The 21,950-nt window shown below is 38.2% G+C and overlaps 2 protein-coding genes across 7 annotated transcripts in view; one reads left to right on the forward strand and one right to left on the reverse strand.

Moving 5' to 3' along the window:
* LOC128264993 (homeotic protein proboscipedia) overlaps window positions 1-576 on the forward strand; it is a 37,738-nt gene extending 37,162 nt beyond the window's left edge. For 5 of the 6 annotated variants that reach the window (XM_053000743.1, XM_053000744.1, XM_053000745.1 and 2 more), the window contains exon 6: window positions 45-576. In XM_053000743.1, coding sequence (XP_052856703.1) covers window positions 45-324 — 280 coding nt within the window. In that variant the 3' untranslated portion in view covers window positions 325-576. The remainder of the gene's footprint in view (window positions 1-44) is intronic. The other variant, XM_053000748.1, reaches the window with a different exon arrangement.
* Window positions 577-4,250: 3,674 nt separating this feature from the next.
* LOC128265008 (uncharacterized) lies at window positions 4,251-6,205 on the reverse strand. The gene is made up of 3 exons (XM_053000773.1): window positions 5,977-6,205; window positions 5,632-5,904; window positions 4,251-5,006 (listed from the first exon to the last, which is right to left on the reverse strand). The coding sequence occupies exons 1-3, from the start codon at window positions 6,046-6,048 to the stop codon at window positions 4,911-4,913; spliced, it is 441 nt and encodes a 146-aa protein (XP_052856733.1). The 5' UTR covers window positions 6,049-6,205; the 3' UTR covers window positions 4,251-4,910.
* Between the last annotated feature and the right edge of the window lie 15,745 nt (window positions 6,206-21,950).

Here is a 21,950-nt window from a genome sequence, read left to right on the forward strand (position 1 = left end):
TTAAAGTAAGTAAATTAATTATCAAATATGAATTGCATTTCCAGAAACAACTCCATTGCCTGTTTGAGGGCAAAGGCGCAAGAGCACCAGGCCCGGCTCCTGAACAACGGAGGACTTTTCCTGCAGGTGCGAAGGTTTGCCCAAGGCCAGATGCAAATCCAGGACCCAAGTGATATGCTCAAGCTCAACGAGGAACACAACAACAACAACAACAACACCCCGCATTCCATTTCCATAAACCCATCCCATATACATGCCCAATCAAATGTCAAAATGGAGCTGACGGCCAACGGAGGATCGATGAAAACCTGTGGGGAGATCTAATGAAAGCCCCTCGAAATTGAAATCCAAAAACATCCAAACCAAAAATAAGAGAACCTTTTTTTTACTAAACTTAAGGAACATAACTCTTGGCTTAAGCATAAGATCTGTAATCGAATATTTTAAACAGTAGCATACATATGCTGCATTTAGCTGTAAAAATACGAAATCGAAATATTTTTAATAAATTCCTCATTGAAAATATTTTTTGTTTGCAAATACAATAAATAATTTGTGCACCAACGAAAATTTAACACAGGCTAACAGCTATGGCTGAAATAAATATAAGAATAATGCAAAAAATAATTTGTCGACTTTCATTGGGAGATTTTTTTTAATAGTTTATTAGTTTTTAATTTTACAACTATATTATAGAAATTTATCTGCCACTAATAAATGATTAATAATTACCAGTAAAGCTTACTGAAATGTAGATTAAGTGTAGAGTTTTAAATTTGTTTCGAACGTGTCCATATGCAGAATGTAACATTATTGTCGATTTAATGCATGTGTCACAAAGCATGTAACATAATTGTTGAATGTATGCACGTGTAGAATGTAATACTATTGTCGAATGTATGAACGTGTAGGATGTAACTTAACAGTCAAATGTTTGGTCGTGTTGAGTGTAACATAGTTGTCGAATGTTAAGATTTGTAGAGTGTAACAAAATTGTCGAATGTATATCTTGAGAAGAATATATACATTGCGTTATTTATAGACTGCGTATTATTATTAGATTGTAGAACATGTCTAATACGCACTGCTGTTCTACATTCTACAAAGCTACCATCACTTCTCGTCAGCAGCGCCATCTAGTGCAGGTGTTTGCTGTCGGTAAGGCAGTGTATCGGCAATGTAGTAGCCCAGATAACTCCCAATGAACACAGAGAATGGAAATGGCTTAGAGCGCTAATGCTCCCGCTTTCAAGCCCCCAGTAGTTCTCCATCGGACCTTGGTTCGAGTTCACCTAGTATAAAAGACATTTGTTTCAGTATTTCCATTCGCCACGCGCTACTTGTCGATAATATGACAACATAAGCGTGCCTAAAATAGTACGGAAGGAAAGATTAAATCTCCGAAGGAAGCTGATTGGTTGTTGAATTTAATTCTAATAGACCTTCGGTGCCAAATGACGAGAGACATTCTTTTTTGTCTTCTTTTTTGTTTTATTTAATACTTAAAATAGTTTTTTTTACGATTTTATTTCATCAGAGAACAAAACGGTTTCTTTTGGCGCTACTGAAATTACAAAACAAATTACTCAAGCCGATGTTAACCCTTTTCTGAACATTTGTTTGTTCCCGTGTTTGATTTAAAAACTGAAAACTAATTTGTATTTTGACGGCTTTGAGCCAATTTTCAATTAGTTTTGATTAGTTTCAAGTTTTCAACGCTGTTGGTGTGTATTGGTCTTTATTGTTATATATGAGTTTTAATATTTGCATACAAGTATTTGCCTTGCAGAAACAAAAATTTTGCGACAAATAACACCTCTATAGAACTGTGAACTAAATTCCCTCATGCTTAGAGGCGTATTCAGTCATTTTAATAAATTAATTTTGATTTTAAAAGCGGCCCAGAAATTGGCCTCCTATTGTCTCGTCTTCTAAATTAGTCGCAAAAGTGGAGGGCAAGGACAAAGAATGTGCGACAATTCAGGGCGCCCGAAGATAAAATGCGGATGTCGAAAATTAAAAGTAATACCAGCAACGGAAAGCAGCCATCGGAGAGTGGAAAAAACAGCAACAGCCGATGAAAGATGGAGGCGGCAGGAAAATGGCCAAAGATGCCTTCGTGCCATCATTTATTTTGGCCGCATTAGCATCCCAAAGCGTTTGCATAGCTGTGGTTAAGGGTGCCGGCGAAAGGGGATCAAAAAGTGGACCAAAAGGGCGTCGAAAAGGAGCGGATGGGGATGCTAGGCCCGCATTTCAACGCGTCATTTGCCCACCGCAACGTTTGGGGTGAGTAGAATGGATTGAATGGAAATGCCACGGAACACTAAGGAAAAGTGTAACAAGCCAAAATCTATTCTTAATTTATTAATTAAAATGTTTTTGCTGAAAGCGCTTATACCAAAACACAAGACGTATTAATACAAATATCATTTTGGATACCTTTTGTGTTTATTAACATAGCTCTTAAGTTCTTTTTATTTTTAATAATACAATGTAACACATTTTGTTGTTTAGCAGGAACAATTTTATCCTTTACACATAAAACAAATTACATTTGCTTTAAAAATTTAAGAAAGTCATTGATCATTTTCGGCCTTTTATAGTTGTTGTCTGTTAATAGTATTTCAGCTAAATGCCTTTTTTTGAGTGTCAGGCCAAGCCAGATAAATTGCACAAGGAACGGCGGACTGACTTTGATTAAATGCGCCTTTGATTTGAAAATGATTTCATTAATTAAGGACGGGCCACCTTTTCCCCCCACTTAATTACAATTTATATTTCGACCAAAAGTTATCACCCAGACCCTGTGGTTATTATGGCCCTTGAAGACTTTATTCATTTGCCGACCATTGATGCTTATCGCAGATCTGTCGACAGCTAATTAGGCCAGGAAAGAATTATGAACCAGCTATTGGATTGCCATGGCAATTTCTTCCGATTGAACTGGGCAATATAACCTTCTTTAAACTAGGTCCGCTCCCACATAAATCACCCACAAAATTTCCACAAACTCAATATGAACTCCGTCCACACGATTGCATTTCAATCACTCAAGGATTGACCCTGTGCCCCGCATTTCCGCTTTTCCGCCCTGTAAGGAGGCTGACTAACTGGCAAACAAGACTAATTAATTTCACTTTACGTGACTTGCATGGCCGAGAAGGTCGATGGAGGAGCAGAAATTATGGCACATTATGGATGGGAAGTGCTAAGAGCTGCCGGCAGAGAAATAATTAAATGGCCATTTAGCTAAAAGGGCAAAAAGTAACATAACTATATTGGCACCAATACGACGTAAGTATATTAGAGCAGTATATGCAAGACAAATACAAAAATCACTTGGTATAAAATACACCACGCGCTTCTAAAAAAAAAAAAAAATAACAGTAGTTGTTTAGTTTTATGTTACAAATAAAAGTGAAATTAAAAATAAAGTATTATTATTTATATTCATTATAAAAGGCAGTATAAAATCTTGCCTTTATTTAATTTTCGCCGTGTAAACAGCCAATAAGTAAACAAGGTCACGATCGCATAACAACCCGTTCACTTTCAGGGTTGCCCTATGCACTTGCAAAGCAATGAGGGAACCATTTTGCCTATGCCCAATTTATAAATATTTATAATTTATTTAATGCTTTTTGTTTTAGCGCTAATAGGCATAAAACGCATGAATATATTGCGCCCTTCATTATGTTGTTTAGCGTACTTAGCTGTAAATTTGCTTATGCTCGGCAAACAACTAACTATGAATAAATCGTGCCAGAAATAGACAAGAATCGGGGCGAAAACTTCATCAAACTGGCAACAAAAGTAATAATAATGAGGCGGCTTAGCGGGGGAAAAAAACAGCAACAAAGGCCGAGGCGAGAGAAAAACGCCCAAGGTGAGTGTATATTTGTGGGTGGTGGGTGGTGGGCGGTGTTTGAAAAAAGATTTGAAAAGCCAACAATGGCAACAGCTTACAGAAACCAAAACAAAAACAGAAACAGATAAGAGGGCTCCACAGGATACCTGTTTATTCTCAGTTTCAGTGCGGATAAGGTAAGCAAAGGTGTTCAGGTGAGTTCCCTACTTTTTTGCATGTGCCAGTTGGCGATATCATAGCCATAAAGTGGAGGTTACCGAAGTTCTATATGGCCATGCTTAGTACAAAATTGTTTGTTGACAATCAATGGGAATAATGTTTAGAGTGCCAGGTCTTTGTAATTAAAAATGTTGTTTGTTAAGTAATAAAACAAATTACACGTTTTTTATTTTTGTCAAAAATTGATGTATAATTATAAACATAACAATTCAGAGGCTATAAAAATTGTGCTGCAGGTTTATTTACAAGCTAACTATTAAAAAGTATATTTACTTGTGACACACAAATATTACTTAACTAAGGTACAAGCAAAATGTGTTCAGATATGTATACATATAGATAGAGATTTGTATATATATTTACGCTTTGTTAACCAGTTATCAGGGAAAGAGGAAGAAGCAGAGTCAGAAGACCAGCACAATAAGAATTATCTCTTTGGCATTTGCTCTCTGTTGTTAGTGGTTCCTCTCTGGCATTTGTCTCTCTGCAGTATATATGTACGCTATTTCCCGATCGACTGACTTTATCTTCTTCTCTTCCTGACCTATATCTAGCGACTTTAAGATAACACATCCAGTAACTTTGCACATTTTCCACCCTTTAGTACTAAACTACCAGACTTTAAAGTTATGTTTAATGTGTAAAGTTTAATGCAAACGATACTCTCTGGCACACACAGATTCAGTCGTGCTCACACAGATACTCACGCTCTCAGTCACAGATACACACACACACACATTCCACAGTGGAGTAGTAAGCTTCAAATCCACAAAAAAAAAAACACACAGAAAAAGCTGGGCTTGTGCACCTGAATCCAAGTCTATATCGTTTGGGTGGCCACCTCCCTCTGGCGACTGCGCCTATAGTTTCCATAGGCCTCCAATCCGTTGATGCTAAATGCTGTTAGGCCGAAAAACTGGAAAAAAACACGCAGAAATGGGGGTATTAGACGGGTCTAAAGAAAAACCCAGTTGTCGCAACAAGTGGATGAATCAGATGTTAAAAAGTAGTCAACAAGAAGAACGTCCTAAAGTTTAAGCCTGCATCAGAATTTTGTATGACTTAATGATTATGTAACAATCTTTAAACGTAACCTTGGCATAGGTTAAGTTCTCAATTCAGTTCAATAAGATTTTAGGATTTAAAAAAAAAGAAAGAAAGTTTGTAGCAAAATCAGGTAATCTAAGAATATTTTAAATAAATAAATAAATCTTCAGTTTTAAATGTAGTTTTAAGCTTTAAGCAGAATAAAAACAAAAAATGTTTAAAAATGTTATATGAACTGGTTTAAAAATTATTATTTTACAGCAAAATAATTTCATTATTGCATTCATAACTAAAAAATATTATAACATATTAATTTAATGGCTTGAATGCTTTTGAGGGTGTTCTGTTTAATTCGAAACAATACCATATGACAGCTTTTCAGGTCTGGCCAAGGAGCCCCAAATTCGGATCGATTTCGGAGGGATATCCTGCCCCAAATTCGTTTCGATTTCGGTGGGATTTCCTGCCGGAAGCACCTTGCGCTTTGAACTCACCGCCGCCGCCGTGTAGGCCGCGATGTCTAGGGACAGGACGAGCCCGGAGGCCGTGAAGTAGGCCAGGGCCAGCGAGGAGTGCACCGCCAGGGACCAGAGCGTGGGATCGCAGCGGCAGAACTGGCGCTGCCACATTCGGAGGTATCTGGCCAGGAGCAGGGCCGCCGTGGTCACGAAGCCAATGGAAACCACCGCCAGGTAGAAGCTGCCGCGGAAATTGCTCACGCGCACCGGCCCGCAGACGATGCACAGAAATCCAATAAAGCTGCACAGCTGTTCGAATCGAGGGGAAATGGAAATTCAATTGGGTGTTCCCACTGTGGAGCGAAGTGAATGGCTAATTACCAAACAGGCAACCTTGCACAGGCCCGGCATGCTGCGCAGGTACTTGCGATCGTAGTCCTGAGGGCCCGACATTGTGGCCGATTTATGGGGTCCAGATAGTCGGTCCGGCTAGTCCAGATAGTCCAGATAGTCCAGCTGATGCCACAGAGTCGAGTGAAAATATAGCGCCGCTGACTAATTCACATTGCGCTCTCCAGCACGCACAGCACGCCACTGAAATACAACTAATAAAACTGCTCGCAAACACTCAGAATTCTCCCATCGTCGAATTCTCACACTCGGCGAATGAAACAAGAAAATGCGAGAGCGGCAGTGAGAGAGCGAGCAACACATGGCACAGTGGGACAGGGCTGGCTGAAACAGCACGATATATTTACTACTATAGCAAAAAAATATAATAGTTTTAATATAGTATAGTTTTCTATTAGCATATTAACGATTTGATTTTTTTAATCAGAGAGTTTATTTTGAAAAGAAGTTTTTGTTGTATATATTTTATAATTTAACTTATTTTTAGAATAAACATATATTTCTTATGATTTGTTGTATGATAAATAATATAGTTTCTTATTAATATATAATCTTATTGAGCTTAAGAGTTTTTTGTTCTTATAATATATTTGAAAAAATATAATAAATTGTGTAGTTTTTGATTATTTTGATACATAGTTCGTATAAATGCAGTCTATGTAAGCACATAATGAATATTCAGTGTGAAGTACATTTCGTAATATTGTTTTTAGTTTGATGGTAAATATAAACTCCAATGTATATTATTTGAATGGCCGTTGTGAATAAATAAACAAATATTACGACATCCTTTTTTTAGGCCAATAACTATAGGCTCTACCTGTCTGTAGCCCAAATTAAGTTAATTTGAGTGGGGCCCGTGTATGCGTGAGCTACATTGCTTCGTTACATTATAATAATTTTCGTTAGGGGGTGTTAAGGGGTGAAACAGACTGAGTGACTCACTAACTCCCAGGGACATATTTAATATGTATTTATTAAGAAAGGTGACGGCTAGCTGGGTTGACGAAAAAAGCCTTTTATTTGAAGCAGCATTGCCATCTGGATTTTCATATATTTTAAATGCCGATCGTTTTAGTCTCTGCCACTGTGCCTTCGATTTTCCATCTCTAGCTGCCGTCAGCACCATTAGCTTCTATAATTTTGTTTCTTTTAAAACTGATAAACCCATTGTGCGCGCGGCAATAGCTCATCTCAATCTATTCTGCTGGAATCTCAAATCGAAACTGTTATCGGCTATGCCCGAATCGTTGATATTAATTTTTATCGGGGCAGTATGCTAATTGATAAGTAACAAAGAATATATATCGTTGCCCACAACCGAAATGCAAATACGAGCCACCTAAAACCAAATGCAATTTCAGCGTGATTCACATCGCTAAATGCAAATCACACATCACACCAAAGAGAATATCAAAACAAACACAAACAATTTGAATGTAGCTTTTAGGGTAGAGTGGTGATTTTTAAATACTCTTCCAGGAATGTTAGTTCCTAAAAATGTATATTGTATATACAAGCTCTTTTATTTTAAACTGTGTATTGTGCTTCAAAACCTGATTGTGCAATTAATAAAAGAGTGTTCCAAATTAATAACAAATGTTATAATAGGGTAGAGAACAACATATTCTCGACCGACATCAAATTGAGTTCTATTAATTGAGATCATATTCAGGGAGATGGTTCATTTGCTGAATGGGTGCATGGGTGGCCCCCTTCTCCCCCCTTATTTCTCTCCCCTAGACCAAGGTTACTTGTACAATCGCCTCGACTGACTGAGATTTAGCTATACTCTCAGTCTCAGATGCAGAACGGAAAATTCTGAGGGCAATAGAAAAAATCTAATCGACGGAAATGGGCAACAACAACCGGAACTGACGAGTACGTAGTGAACACGAAAACTGGCAATCGGGAATGCAGAGAAGGCGGGTTTTACACACTATCTAATGTCGCCTTAAACGAACTGCACTTGAGCAATTTAACCGACAAGCTGAAGTTTTCGTCTCGAGCGAGACTAAACTGTCTTACGATTTCCAGGGCAACTACTGTTTACACGATTTCTAAAAATAAAAATTCGAGATTTGCGCTCATCGATAAAGAGTGTATCAACTGACCAGCAGAATGGAAGAAAATCCAAGAAAATTCGCTGGAGAGTGTATTTTTAGCCATGAAAAAATGAGTTTTTCTTAACCAAACTACATTTCTTTCAAAGAAATGCTTACTAATTACATACACATAATTGACAATGAAACAAAATGAAACAAAAATAGTAAAATTCTGTTATTATTAAAAATAGAATTTAACCGCTCTCCATTTTAAAAAATCTAATAAAATGTAATAATAATTTAAACTAGATAATTCTACCAGATGAATTGCACAATGCTAAATGCGAACTTCTCGCCTACGATTTATCAACACGTATGGGTTTTTCCTCGATTTTCCCAGCTTTCCTCGCTGTTTTGGGTGGAGAAGGGAGGGGGATTGGGAAATGTGGGTGCATCTAATTAGAAAGCAGTCGCTGTAATTGGCAGTTGCAGCATCAGCGAGTTTTTGTTTGCTTTGGCGAAAGGATAATGGGGAGCAGGGCCCAAGGAGCGGCATGTGAGTGAGTGTTCTGTGGGAGTGTTCTGGTTGCCACAATCTCTAAGATATTTAATAACTTTAAGGGGGACGTAATAAAAGTTGGCAGTTTATCTCCTAAGGAAGTGTAAAATATTAAAAATACTTGTTATAGTACCTATTAGAGGTAATTGCAATGAAGAAAAATCAAAGCCCGGAACGTGACCATATGTTGACACTTCCCGACTGCCCCATTGAGATTCATTCGGAGCTCCTAAATGATGACAAACTTGGCTATAACTTGGGCAATTAGTCGGAAGTTGGAGAAACCGTATGCCAGCGAGGAGATAATTAATCTCAGGCCCCTGGAAGAAAGTCAGAAGAATGTAAGGAGTCGTGGGGACGGGAGTCATTTCTCATCCTCGACACAGAAGTGTTCCAGCTGGGAATCTGTCAGATACAGATTCGAATGCAAATTTCGTGCAGTGCTGTCAGACTCTTCAGCTGACGTGACGAGAGCGAGAACCCCAAAAAAGAAAAACCCCGAAATACCAACGACCTCAGCATATCTGCCAAGTTAATTTGAATCTGATATTCCCTTCATCTTTGGCTGCTTTTTCTGTTCTGCAGCAGCAGACGCCATCTGCCGGGGGCTAAAGCAACCACCCTGAGACCTGGCCAACTTTCCCCATTTTCCCCCGCTTTTCCCAGTCTTTCCCTTCAAAGAATAGAACATTTATGCGCCTTATAAATGATTATCGTGTGCACTCAAGTGCCAGCGTCATCAATCAAATGGGACAAGTGCAACAGGATGTCCTCTTCTCGCGCTACAGATACATCCTTTATATGTACTGGGTTCGTGCTTGTCTGCGATTCAAAGGATGAACATCTTGTATTTGCATTGCCATATTTATTCTACTTAATAATGTAGTAAAAAACTTGGCATGTCTTTAAATGGCAACAAATCGTAACAATGAAAAAATAGCAAATATATCATGTGTACCAGTCAAATTTGAAATTCAGTAAGCACTAAAGCTTCTCTTTTAAATTTGATTTCTGCGGATAATTTATGCTAATGAATTGCTCTTTTTTTTCCCTCTCCCCATTCGCCAATCAATCCGTCAATCAATCAAGGGAAATAAATTTCCATATAGCTCATTAATGACCCTCCCACATTCCTACCCAAAAAATATTGAGTTTAAATCAATTTAATTGGCATTTTATTGGCCCTGTCCACACTGAATTTACCCTACTTTCGCTCCCTGCGATTTTTTCACTTTATCTTGAGTATCTGCTCCCCGGAAAATTTGGCTGACCTTGCACATTTTAAAGCAATTTTCTGCGCGGTGATTTTTGATCAATTTATTTGGCTAGGTGGTCCAAGGACCTCGATTTGCCACGATTTACGACTCCGTCCGTACTTGCCATTTATGTAAGCTGAAAAGTAGTCTGCCATTCCGGAAAACCCAGTTACAATTTCAGGAGTTCTCCCCCGAGTAGATGGTGCCTTTTTCAATTCGAAATTCGAATTGAGAGCGTGCCGGGAAGTCAATGCCGAGGAAAAGCCACAGTCAATGTGCCGGGGAAATTGGATTGGCACGTAGACCAATGACCACGTACTCAAAAAGCCAAGCAAATTTACGTTTGCATACGGTATCGGTGATAACTCAAGTGTATGTATAGTAAATACTATGCGCACTTGATGTGAAAACCATTTTGGGTAACAAAAGCCACTTTCATTGCGGTTGACTGCGCTCTAATTGTGGTCTAGATGCCTAGCAATAAGTATGAGAAATGTGGCTGTTGCCCTTCAGGACAAGAGATGTATCAATTAAATTGATTTCACAACGAAGTATATGTTTCGCTTACAAGCATCAACGTGAGGTGCCTAAAAGTATAGTGCAAAATATTTCCCATAGGCTTTCAAAGCATTTTGTTTTGTGTATAAAAATCCACACTGAAAATGGGAAGAAGGATAAACAATAGATAAAAAATCATATATTTTAAATTTTTATTCAACCATTTTTTTTACTGTGAAAATACGAAAAATATAATATTCCCAACATTAATATAAACTTTTGTTTTTACCTTTTAAATGACTTTAATTATTTCAACCATGTACAAAACAGTGGTTACTTTTTCTCTCAGTGAATCATTCAATATTCTCGTTTCATCGTTTTTCAATGCAATTATGCAATTTATGAAATTACGACAGTAGAAGTGACTTTAGCAACAATTTTCGTTGGAGAAAAAATGCAGGGCATACAAAGACATCCCACAGACAAGTACCCACACACCCATACACACTTAAAAGGAAATTGCTGCTTACATATGCACCCACAAGCACACTCACACACACATATCTATGGCACCCAAGGCAACAAACGGCAAAAATGGAAATCTAAGCTGATGATTGGCCCCACCCACACACTCAGGACGCTTGTGTGTGTGTGTGTATGTGTGTGTGTGAGTGTGGGCGGGGTTTTCTCCTAAACACATACGCTTACACATGCACGCAGCATACCGCTGCATATAATAATCAAATTATCAGTTATGCCAACTGCTTTCCCGTTTCGCCCCGAGCTCGAAACTAACGAGGTGCTGTGATCAAATCACAAACGACATTAAGAGTTTTCAATTTGCCATTGCATAATCAGATAGTGCTGCAAAATTGCTGCCAATATTGCGCGAAAGCTTTCCGGAAAGAACGTTTTGAAATTCAAAAGCTGTGAACTCCAATGGATTGGAAATTTTTTGACGAATCCAACGATGTATAACATTCTAAGTTTTGGGCATTGTTTCCTAGGCTTTTGATACAAGAACTGGTTTTTTAACGGTGTTTATGGAGAAATAGGAAAATAAAACATTTCCGGATAGTCTTTTTGTTGTAACTTAGCCAAAAAAAGACGCATAGCCATAACAGTGACTGTTTTGTGCCTATAAAATCCATCCCAATCAATTTAAAACATAATTCATTTCGTTTTGATATTAACACGATTTTTCAAAGCCGATTTTTGAAAAAGTCCGATTTTCGCATTTTCGAGAAGGGGTTACATCATCATTTTTTGCCAAAATTTGGAAAACTGAACAAAAATTAGCTTTGAATGCCATTTGATTGGAAATTTAATGAAGAATCTAACGATGTTTGACATTCTAACATTTGGAAATTATTTCACAGGCTTTTGATAAAAAAAACTGATTTTTTTTACGGTGTTTTTGGGTTTCTGAAAAAAACAAAAACTAAAACATGTCCAAAGAGTCTTTTTGTTGTAACTTCGCCAAAATAAGACGCTTAGCCATAAAAGTGACTGTTTTGTACAGCTGTTGACCAATAAAATCCATCCCGATCAATTTAAAACATAATTAATTTTGTTTTGATATAAAAACTATTTTGTAATGCGGTTTTTTTAAAAATGTCAAAATTTCGCATTTTTGATAAGGGGTTACATCATCATTTTTTGTAAAAATTTAAAAAACGGAAACAATTTTATCTTTGAATGCCATTTGATTGGAAATTTTATGACGAAACATTTAAACAGTTGTCTTTAAAATTAAATACGTTTCATAAAACGGGTACAACTTTTTAGTGAAATTATTTATTTTGTTTACTAGTTTGATTGAGCAAAAAAATGGGTTACATTAAAAAGGACTCAACGGTCTCTCGAATGATGCCGACACATAACATAAAAAATAAAATGTGGGGGAGCTTTAAAGTTTTCAATACCGAAAGCCAAAAGATGTATGTTCCCAAGCAGCAATCAGCTTTTCATATGCTGTTTTCCTGATGGTAAGTGCACTCATCTGTGTCGTTCAAGATTCCCAGAATTGCATTAACTCGATACAATACACCTTTAGCACGGGTGGGCAACCACTGTAGCTACCTTGTTGTTCGCACTGGTTTTAGCCATAAAGTGTCTTCGCACAATGTAGTCGAAAGCGTCAGAGAATGTGTACCTCCAATCGCACACCATAGACAGACCCACACGGACACCCAGATCCTTGCACACAGATACACCAGGACACGTGCTCTCGGTTTTTGTTGCTTGGCATCCTGAAAAAGCCTTTCGTCATAATCATAAAAAACTGCTTAGCACTTTATTTTGGCGCATTTTTATTGCCACTTGTACATTAAGTAAATATCCAGATTTCAATGCCTCTGTGCCTGACTACCACTTGAGTTCCTATAAAACTAGCAAAGGGACTTATGTTGATATGAGAAGCTTACATTATTAAATTAAGGATCCAACTTGCAAACGTTGAGACGAAAGATTCTTTTAAATAATAGTTTTATAAATTTTTACTTTGAAGTACATGATTAGTTTCCGAAATTCAACTGTTTTGGGATATAAAACAAAGATTCATTCTGACTTAAATATAGATTTCAAAAACAATTGTTTATTGCACACACATGTGTGTGGGGCACTTTCAAGAAATACTAAATATGTATTTTATCTCAAATTAAAAATTAAAATTACAAGAAAACCAACTCTTTATGTACTGATTGCCTGATTACCCAAAAGTATATGCAGGTTTTGGCTTGCCGATAAAGACACTTGTGCGTTTTTATTTGTTTTATTTTCCTTTTTTTATGGCCGGCTCATTCGTGTGTCTGTGATACTTTGATTGCAGCAAAACGGGATCGTTAAATCAAAACAACGATTCCCGCACGCGTTCGCCTATTACCATGATAAATGGCCAAGTCGGGGGCCAAGGACGAAGGACCAAGGACCAAGGACAAGGCATGGAGGATGTGCGGGAGGCACGTCCGTTCCGCTCCTGTCTGCATTTGATTGGCATTTCGGCATAATTGTATGTTAATAGCCGAAGCGAAGCGATGACCAAGTGGCTCAACAGCTGGTAAGTAGCTAATGCCAAATTTATTTCCAATGCGTCTTACACTGGCAGAAACTATAAAGAAATGCATTTGATAAGAAAACAAATGGAATTTAGTAGTAATTATCGTGATTTAAATTAAATATATATTATTTGTCCAAAAGTTGTTCATAAAATGTTTCCTAAATGTTAATGTTATTTCAAATAATCCTTATGAAATATTAAATATTATAGTTTTTGAGAAATGGGGTATACTATCTTCCAGTGCACCCGCACACTCACACATACACGCACACCCAAGCTAATGCTGTTGTCATACGCGCTTATGAGCTTGACCTTGACATTGGCAGTGAAAACGCTGATAAACTAAGCCCTAATCCACTGGCATTATGTACATTCGGCACTTTGCCAGCAGACAACCGAAACCGGAGTCAAAGCCAGAAAAAAATAAAGCCAAAAGCCCAGCCAGCTGTGCTTTCATAAAAGTACTGTTTCCAAGGACGAGGGGCGTTGGGAGGTGGGTGGTGGGCGTGGCTGGTCGGCAGACTAAACCAAAACAATGGCCAAAGATGAGAGAAATAGGACTAAAAAAAACACCAACAGCCAGCGAAATAAATCAATTTTCATTGTAATTGCCAACTTAAAGGCTTAAGCCCTGGATATTTATATTATTGAACTGGTCGATTTCGGCGGGCTTTTCCCAGCTTAAAGTTCACAGGGGTAGGGAGAAACTCAGACGGCAAAGGTATCTTACGGATTAAGATAGTCTATCTGCGATTGTTAAGAATATGTACCGATTTGAGTTTATTTTCAATCGAAAGTTGCCCGCCGAATTAAAAATTAATTGCATTAGTTTGGGTCTTAAAACAAAGGTTTCAACTACCATTTAAGGTTTCAAACCAATAAATTTGAAGCTAGCCATAACGTTTTGAGTAACTTCCTAAAACCACAAGTTGTGGATGCACTTTACCTGCACTTCATTTCACTTTGGGCCACGTGCCACCGACTTGGCTCAGACAACTTGGCTTTCGCACTAATTTATGGTCGTGCGTCCTTAGTCCTGCGACTTGGAAGGAGCTCGAGTCCTTTAACGCATTATCCGCGCTTATTGTCGTATATCAAATTTAATGGCTCTACTCGCCAACAACTTCCTGAGCGGCTTTAATGGCATTCGCATGTCTTGAACGAGTGTCTTAAAGGGTCAGAGTCCGACTATTTGAGATGGGGGCCATATCTAGCCTCTAAAAGGATTTCTCTCCCCCTTTTAGCCGAAGATGGTCGTTGACATTGTGTTGACAAGAGCAGACGACAGCACCCATATGCTGAATTTGGCTTAATATTCGGTGGAGAGGAATCTGCAGTTACCTGTTCATCAATCAACGTTTAAATTGAGAGACGCCTTCACAAGAAACTCTAGCTGTTAGATGGAGTTCATTTAAGGGGATGTTCACGACTTTAAACCTTTGACTTTTTACACCATTATGTTTACAAGTTTTACTTAATTTATAGAAACATAAATTTCATGTTTACATTAAGAAAGGAAACATTTTATTTGCATGAAGAAATAAGTAAGCAATACAAACAAAACAAAATGTAGAAACACTGTTTATTTTGATGACACTTCTTGGCTGACGCAAATTGTTTTCTTTATTGCCAGACTGCAAGTTTAACAAACACAAATCAATCCGTTTATCTGGTTTCCGTTCCTAACTTATTTAAATCACTTGTGATTGTGTTGTTAATATTTTCAAAAATCCCCTCTAAAATAACCTCGAAAGTGGTCCTGAAATAGCCTTTGTTTCCCTTCGAGTTCATTGGCTCACCTTTCCATTTTTAAAAGTATTCCCGCTCAGCCTTTCAACTGTCACTTGCCGACGTCAAAAGGGATTGGGTTGGATGGATCTACAGAAAGTGGTGTTGCGATTCGGTGTTTCTTTTGAGAATTGGGGGAAATACAAAATGAAGTTGTCGCGTGTCGCGTTTGCTGATGATGACATGTCGCCAAACGACGGTGCTGAAAGCGACGACGCTGATTCAAAAATATATTCTCTCCCGAAAATCGAACAATTTTCTTGCAAGATTGAAAATGCCGTCTCCAGCTCTTTTTAGCCACCTCGAAATGTCCTTGGCAACACGCTCGCACATCAAATTATGCTAATCAGGTGACGACTGCGACTAAGGCGCGTAATCGATTACTTTTCAGTTGGCGCTGGCAAAACGAATTTAATACACACACACCCAAAAATAAATAAAAGGAATACACAGAACAGAGGGATTTACAAGGACATCGCGCCTAAAACAATTTGCTGCAGCGCATAAAAGTATGCCATGCAAAATAAGCAGGCCCAATGAAGAGCAAATGCGAAAGACAATCCCTGTAAAACATCATATGCGATTCGATTCCCTATGTTCAGATAAAAGCTCGCGGAAATCCATCGATTTTGGCCTTGAGGGACTTCCAGGAACTCCCACATAATTGGGGGAAAATCTTTGGAGTAACAGCGAATTAATGAATTGGAAAATTACAACCATTTCACGAAGTTTAATTTTATAAATAGCAGAGATAAGCTCTAAAATACAATGATTAAAAGTTGATTAGGTATTGGGCGTAGTATTCGGTAAAATTGTTTTTACTGTATAAAGGTCAAAAGACTAACAAAATATATTAAAGAAGGTTTTTCTTTTATACTTTCAAATTATTTTATATGTTATACATTACTTTTGAGGGCATTGCCCAGTCATGTGCAAAGAGACAAGAATGATGGCCGGTTAATGTGCCTGAAAAATAATATGTGTTTTCGTAAGTATGACAATATAATCTTTAAAAAAAAATAAGAAAAAAGAATCCTTTAGCCAAAAACAATGTCCAAGCAAACAGGATGTTGACCACAAAGTCATGTTATCAAGACGGCAATGTGGAACACTAACCAGGACTTATTTAGAGTATTGCCAAGTCATGTGCACAGTTTCCATGTCGATGTGGTGGCAGCAGGAGCAGCAAGCAGCAGTCCTCGGCAATCGTATTTTTACATTTATTTCCCAATGTTACACACTCACACACATCTGAATAGAGAAAACTCGCACATCGATGATGTGCAAATGCCATGTTCACAAACTCACATAAACAAAGCGTGTAATAAAAGTGAAATTTGTCAAGAGAATTGACTGCATTTTTATGTCGAACAAGATCATGTGATGTGGGGTGGTTTACAAGCAGGGGCTCACAAAACTGGGGGCTCCATTGTCTCTGGATCCGATTAATTTTGTTTACTTAATAGCTGTATGAGCTGTATGTGGCCTTATATTCAAATACTTTTCAGTTACATTTTAAAGGAAGCCGTTTCACTTGGAATCCTTAAACTGCCTTCAAAGTTATACTACTTTGTTTCAGTTTTCAGTTGCTGTTTAGGAATTGAGTAAATTTAGTGACTGTTTTCAAATAACATTTAATTCATTATTATTTTGGGAAACATATTTTTAAGCGCCCCTTTGGGAAATCCAACCCACGACCCTGTTTTTGGGGTGAGAAACATCAATTTATGCGAGGCCGGCCGCAGATAAAGCATGAAAATGTCATTGCAATGCATCACAGGAGAGGGTGGGCTCAGTGCGTTGTGTGTGGGCGGAGTGAGAGGTTCATCATGTGGCCCAAAAGTGGGCGGGGCAGCCACACCAACCGCCCACCCACCCCACTCATGTCTGCCCGCAACGGGGCCATCTAAATTGACAGTGTCATCAGTTATGAAGTGTCGCCATCGCTCCGGGAGTGGAACGGGTGCTCCTGGTGGGCGTTTTTTCCCATCGCTGGAGTGGGTGGTCATGTTTCAAAATTGCCGGCAATTTGTACACTCTGTTTTGGGCCAAAGGATCCACATCCGGATGCGGATGCGGGACAACTTGAGGCGAATGAAGATGAGCTTCTGGCCCTCGGGGAACCTGAGGTGGGACATATGTCAGCCGATCCTAATGGCCGGCACTCACATGTCAGCGAAGGGAGCCCTATGTTGGGGCATCAATTTTAAACGCAGGGATAAATACACCCCCAAATTATCAGGCAGCACTCTAATACTTCAAATTTATCTACAGATGTTTATCATATTTCGGTAGCAATGTTATAAGAGCCTATAATTTGTACTAATGAAGATTGTGAACAAGAGTCTTTACCGTGCCCAGAACTAGAAACCTTAAACAGTATGCTGTAACGAACATCAAATCCAAAGTCTACTACACTTTGAAATTAAATGATTTTTGGTTGTTTCAGACTTTACCAAAAAATTAAACCTGAGTAAACACATTGTGTATCTATTCTCTTTAACAGAAAAACGTTTAATTACTTTCTTGCCTTAAATTCCCAGCTGCTGTACTTATATCGTTCAGTGTGTCACTACTTGAAAAGACTGAACAGCCACACCTGAACTCACTCCACGAAATGTCTGAAAAAATCAGCCTGCGGCGGGGACAGGGCAGAAATGGAATCTAAACATTAAGCTCTCGGCTAACTACCGCCCTCCATTTTCCGAGGGTTTTCCAGGTAATTACTTAATGTAAATGAAAGCCTGGAGCCCAATGCTCTTGGACTACAAATTGCATTCATTTGGCCGCGCCAACTGACACAGTTGTCTCGCAGTTTTCCGGGGAAAAGGGGGAATGTTCGGGAAAATTGTGGGCTGGGGTAATCCCGGGACCCCGAGAAGTTTGTTGACATACTTTAGTCTCGGCAATGAATGGCAATAATCGTAGGTTAAACTCGGCCCACTCTTAGCGCATCTGAATTTGGCCAAGAAAAGCACTTAGAGCGTTGAGTAATGATGCGGCCGCAAAAATCACGCACGCCCATTGCAAAAACAAAGGTTTTTCGGGGCGGGAGGATTTGGATCGGGCGTGGGCTTGGGCCTGGGATTACGGGCACGGGTCCGGGGGTCCAGGTCCCCATATACGGAATCCAAAGTCCGGACCCTCATGACACGTCAGCGGCAGCGTCTCGTGCTCCATTTGCAGGCATTTATATGTGTCAGCGTGTCAGGGCCGTCATCAATCACATTTTGAGTTATTTGTCAGTCGAGTAAATACACTTGAAAACCTCTGGATATGCGAAATAAAATTCAAAGTTACATTTTTGAGAGCTAAGAAAGGGAAAATACCAATATATATAGGTACTTCAATACAATAATAATCCTAAATTAATTTTTAGTTAGTTACTCTAAAGCGTATAAAAAGTAATGTTTACTTGAAAATATTATTCATTCAGTTCAGTTAGGGAATAACTAAAAATATACATTTCAGATCATTTTAAAGTTGAAAAGAAAATAAACATAATGCAATTACTAGTTTTTTATGTTTTTAGTCAGCAAATTGAATGGATCTTTAAATATACTTAAACGAATTTAAAACCTTTTAATTTCTGTATTTCGTATTTCTTTCAGTGCTTTGATGCCTGCTCGGATGTGTATTTTGGGTGATTTCGGGTCTAAGGAGCCCCTGACATTTATGACTTGCCACTAAGAACCAGCGCCCCTCCATCTGTTATCCAGCTGCCCATTCTTTTGGCCAAGTTCGTGCTGCAGTTCTTTTTTGGCCACTTTTAAATGCAGCCAGAGAGTCTTGTGTCGACCATTTGTCTTGCTAACAAAAAGACAAAAACCTTTAAGGAAAGCTGAGGTCGGGGGCTCCTTACAAAGGGACTCCCTTTTTGGTTCCCCGCACCACTTTTGTGATCGATTTCAAAAGCTCTTTGTTGTAAAGGCGCTATTTTTAGCCGAAAGAGTAAATTAAAAAATTATGCAAAAATGCTTTACTCTGGTTTTGTTTATGTTTTTGTTTTTGTTCTTTTTTTTTTGTTTTTGCGTCCGCTTCTGTTTTCGGTTTTGTTAAGCGAACGGGGACAACAGCGAAGACAAACACGAGCACAACTAAATAAATAAACAAAGAATTGTGCGAAAAAGTTTTAAATATATGCAGATGCACGCACGCCCTGCCAAAAAAGGGAGAACGAGGTGGCTGGGCGGGGATTGAGACACTCTTTGCATATGAAAATGTGTTTTGTTTATTTTTATAATACAAATTCTGCCGTTCATTATTTTGTCCATCGTTTTGCAAGCGAACCGCACGGAGGCCGCCAATAAATCCAATTAAAAGAAACAAATTGGATCACTATCAAAACGTATTACGAACCACATTTGACATTTTGATAGGCAGCGGTCACAATAATACAAAATAGCAGAAAAAATTATTGAGTTTTCGGGGCACCAACTCGTTGATACCCTATACGAAAAAAAACAGACTTCTAAAATATATAAATTATATATTAGATAGCGATTTGCTTAAATTATTTTTAGGTTCTTTTAATAAATTTATTGTATGCATATTTTAAAAGGATTGATGCAAGTCTTTGCCTCCCTTTAACCATAAAATAATATAGTGGTAATTATTTGCCCTAACTTGTTTTTTTAAGCTGGTAAAGAGAGCATACAAATCCTGACATGTTGCTTGATTAAACATTTGACATGGCGATTTGATTACATTTTAATATAAATATAAACATTTTTTTGCAATGTGTTAATATTATTTTAATTAAGAACACAACTAGTATTGGACCTTTCGCTCCTCTCTATTAAAATATATTTTTTTTCTACTTGATTGACGACAAAATTGTCTAGCTTTTTTTGGGCAAATAATTAGCCTCATGATCTTGGCCGCATCCGAACTCATTTGCAAGTAATTAAATTCGGGCGGCAATTTGTCAACAAGTTTCCCAGTCGGGTCACATACAACTTTCCACTTTTCACAGCCAGCTCATTACAAATTTTCCTGGTGTTTTCGTTTTCCTTACGTTTTCCCCGACTTTCCCTTTCAGCCTCTTGCTCATCTAATTTCATTTCCGTGGCGCAATCAGCGGACGTAGTTTTCCAGCATCCTGCAGTTTGTTTATAGTGCGTCCTGCGCTAGGAAATTAAATTGCGAGCACTATCCGGGATCGGAGACGCCGGGAGGATATATAGTATATATATATTGCCCCGAACCATTTCATTCATTTCATTTTCGGGTATGTGTTTCGGCAGCTCTGTTGTCCCTCAATTTCCGTTGGGCACAGCAATTTATAATTATGTGAATGTGTGTCTATATTGTATGCATGGGCAGGATACACCTATATACTATGGAAAAAATAAATGCAGCGCGACTTCTGTAAGGTTTTTGGGATGCTATTGAACAAAACTCTGAGATAAAGTTTTATTTTAGAAAAATTATAGCCAATCCAATCATCATGATTATTATTAAAAGTTTAATTCAATAAATAACATTTTTAACAGGCTACTGTTAAGAAATACTTTTGTATTATTTGGCTCATATGAGGACTCAATAGATAACACATTTCAAAGACTTCTATTAAAAAATACTTTTTTTTTTTGTTTGTGTGAGTATATATACATTTTTCAAAAATTGTTTTCAACTTGCCTTTATATTTGGACTGAGATAATTTTTGTGATTAAAGCCAAAAATGTTTAGTCCTAAAAAGGAGCGTTAATATTTATTTATTTTAATAAATTTACAGGAGACTACTATTTTAAAATACTTTAAAGTTCTGGTTTCTAATTTTTGTAGCTTGGCAAAAAATATAAGTTTGGCTTTATATTTGGACTGCTAGAATATAAACAATATTAGTTTTCTCCCAGTGTTTCCAGTCTAGACAGGCTGACGGACATGTTGTCCTTTATATGCGCCTGTGTCCTTTCTGTGTCCCATTTTTCAGTGCCCCGCGGCAATCATTTGGCGTGTGTGAACAAATTGTGGCGTTTCGCGGATGGGGTTAACGTGACCATGGGGTTATCGACAGAGGCTATCGTGTTAACCAGAGTTCACGGCTTAGTCGCTGGAAAATAAAGAGCCTTTTAATTGAGTTGCGTTGCCGCAGAGCGAATCGACATTGGCACCTTGGGCCAAGCGCGAATTCTCGTTCTTTGATAATGCAGTTTTGCATGCATAATAATATTTTCAATTTTGAGAATGGATATGTTTATAAAGCAGATTGCTTTAAACAAGTATTTCATATGTTTTAATGTTAATTGCTTGAATTTTACAAAATATATTTTTTTCTAAAATATTTTCCTTTTAAGCAACATTTGATCCTACCACTTCAGGTAAATCAACATTAAGAGTCACATTATTTGCCGTATTTATGTGATGGAAGGAAATCTGTGCTTAAAGGCACCTATCGATATTGTTTACCAGCGGGAAACTCAACTCCGCTGTCAGCCACTTGACTTACTTTCCTCTCCTGCAAACGGCTACAAAAACCCCCTAAAATCGTCATAATATGTCACCAGCTTCGTTTTTACCCCGCTGAAAGATAGCCTTAGTTAACCCTTTTGCCCCCGTTTTTCCGACGACAATTTTCCCGGCTTACGTTAAGTGAAACACGAGAAGTTGTGCTCTTTGCAGGCCACTCGAAAGGGGCGGGCCGGGGGCGGGAAAAGCGGAGGGCGGAAAGCGGAAAAGCGGTGACCTCCCCTCTTATCCCAGCTTAAGTACACGCGCCCATGCACCACCCACTCACC

The sequence above is a fragment of the Drosophila gunungcola genome, unplaced genomic scaffold (assembly GCF_025200985.1).
Source record: "Drosophila gunungcola strain Sukarami unplaced genomic scaffold, Dgunungcola_SK_2 000088F, whole genome shotgun sequence".
Taxonomy (NCBI): Eukaryota; Metazoa; Arthropoda; class Insecta; order Diptera; family Drosophilidae; genus Drosophila; species Drosophila gunungcola.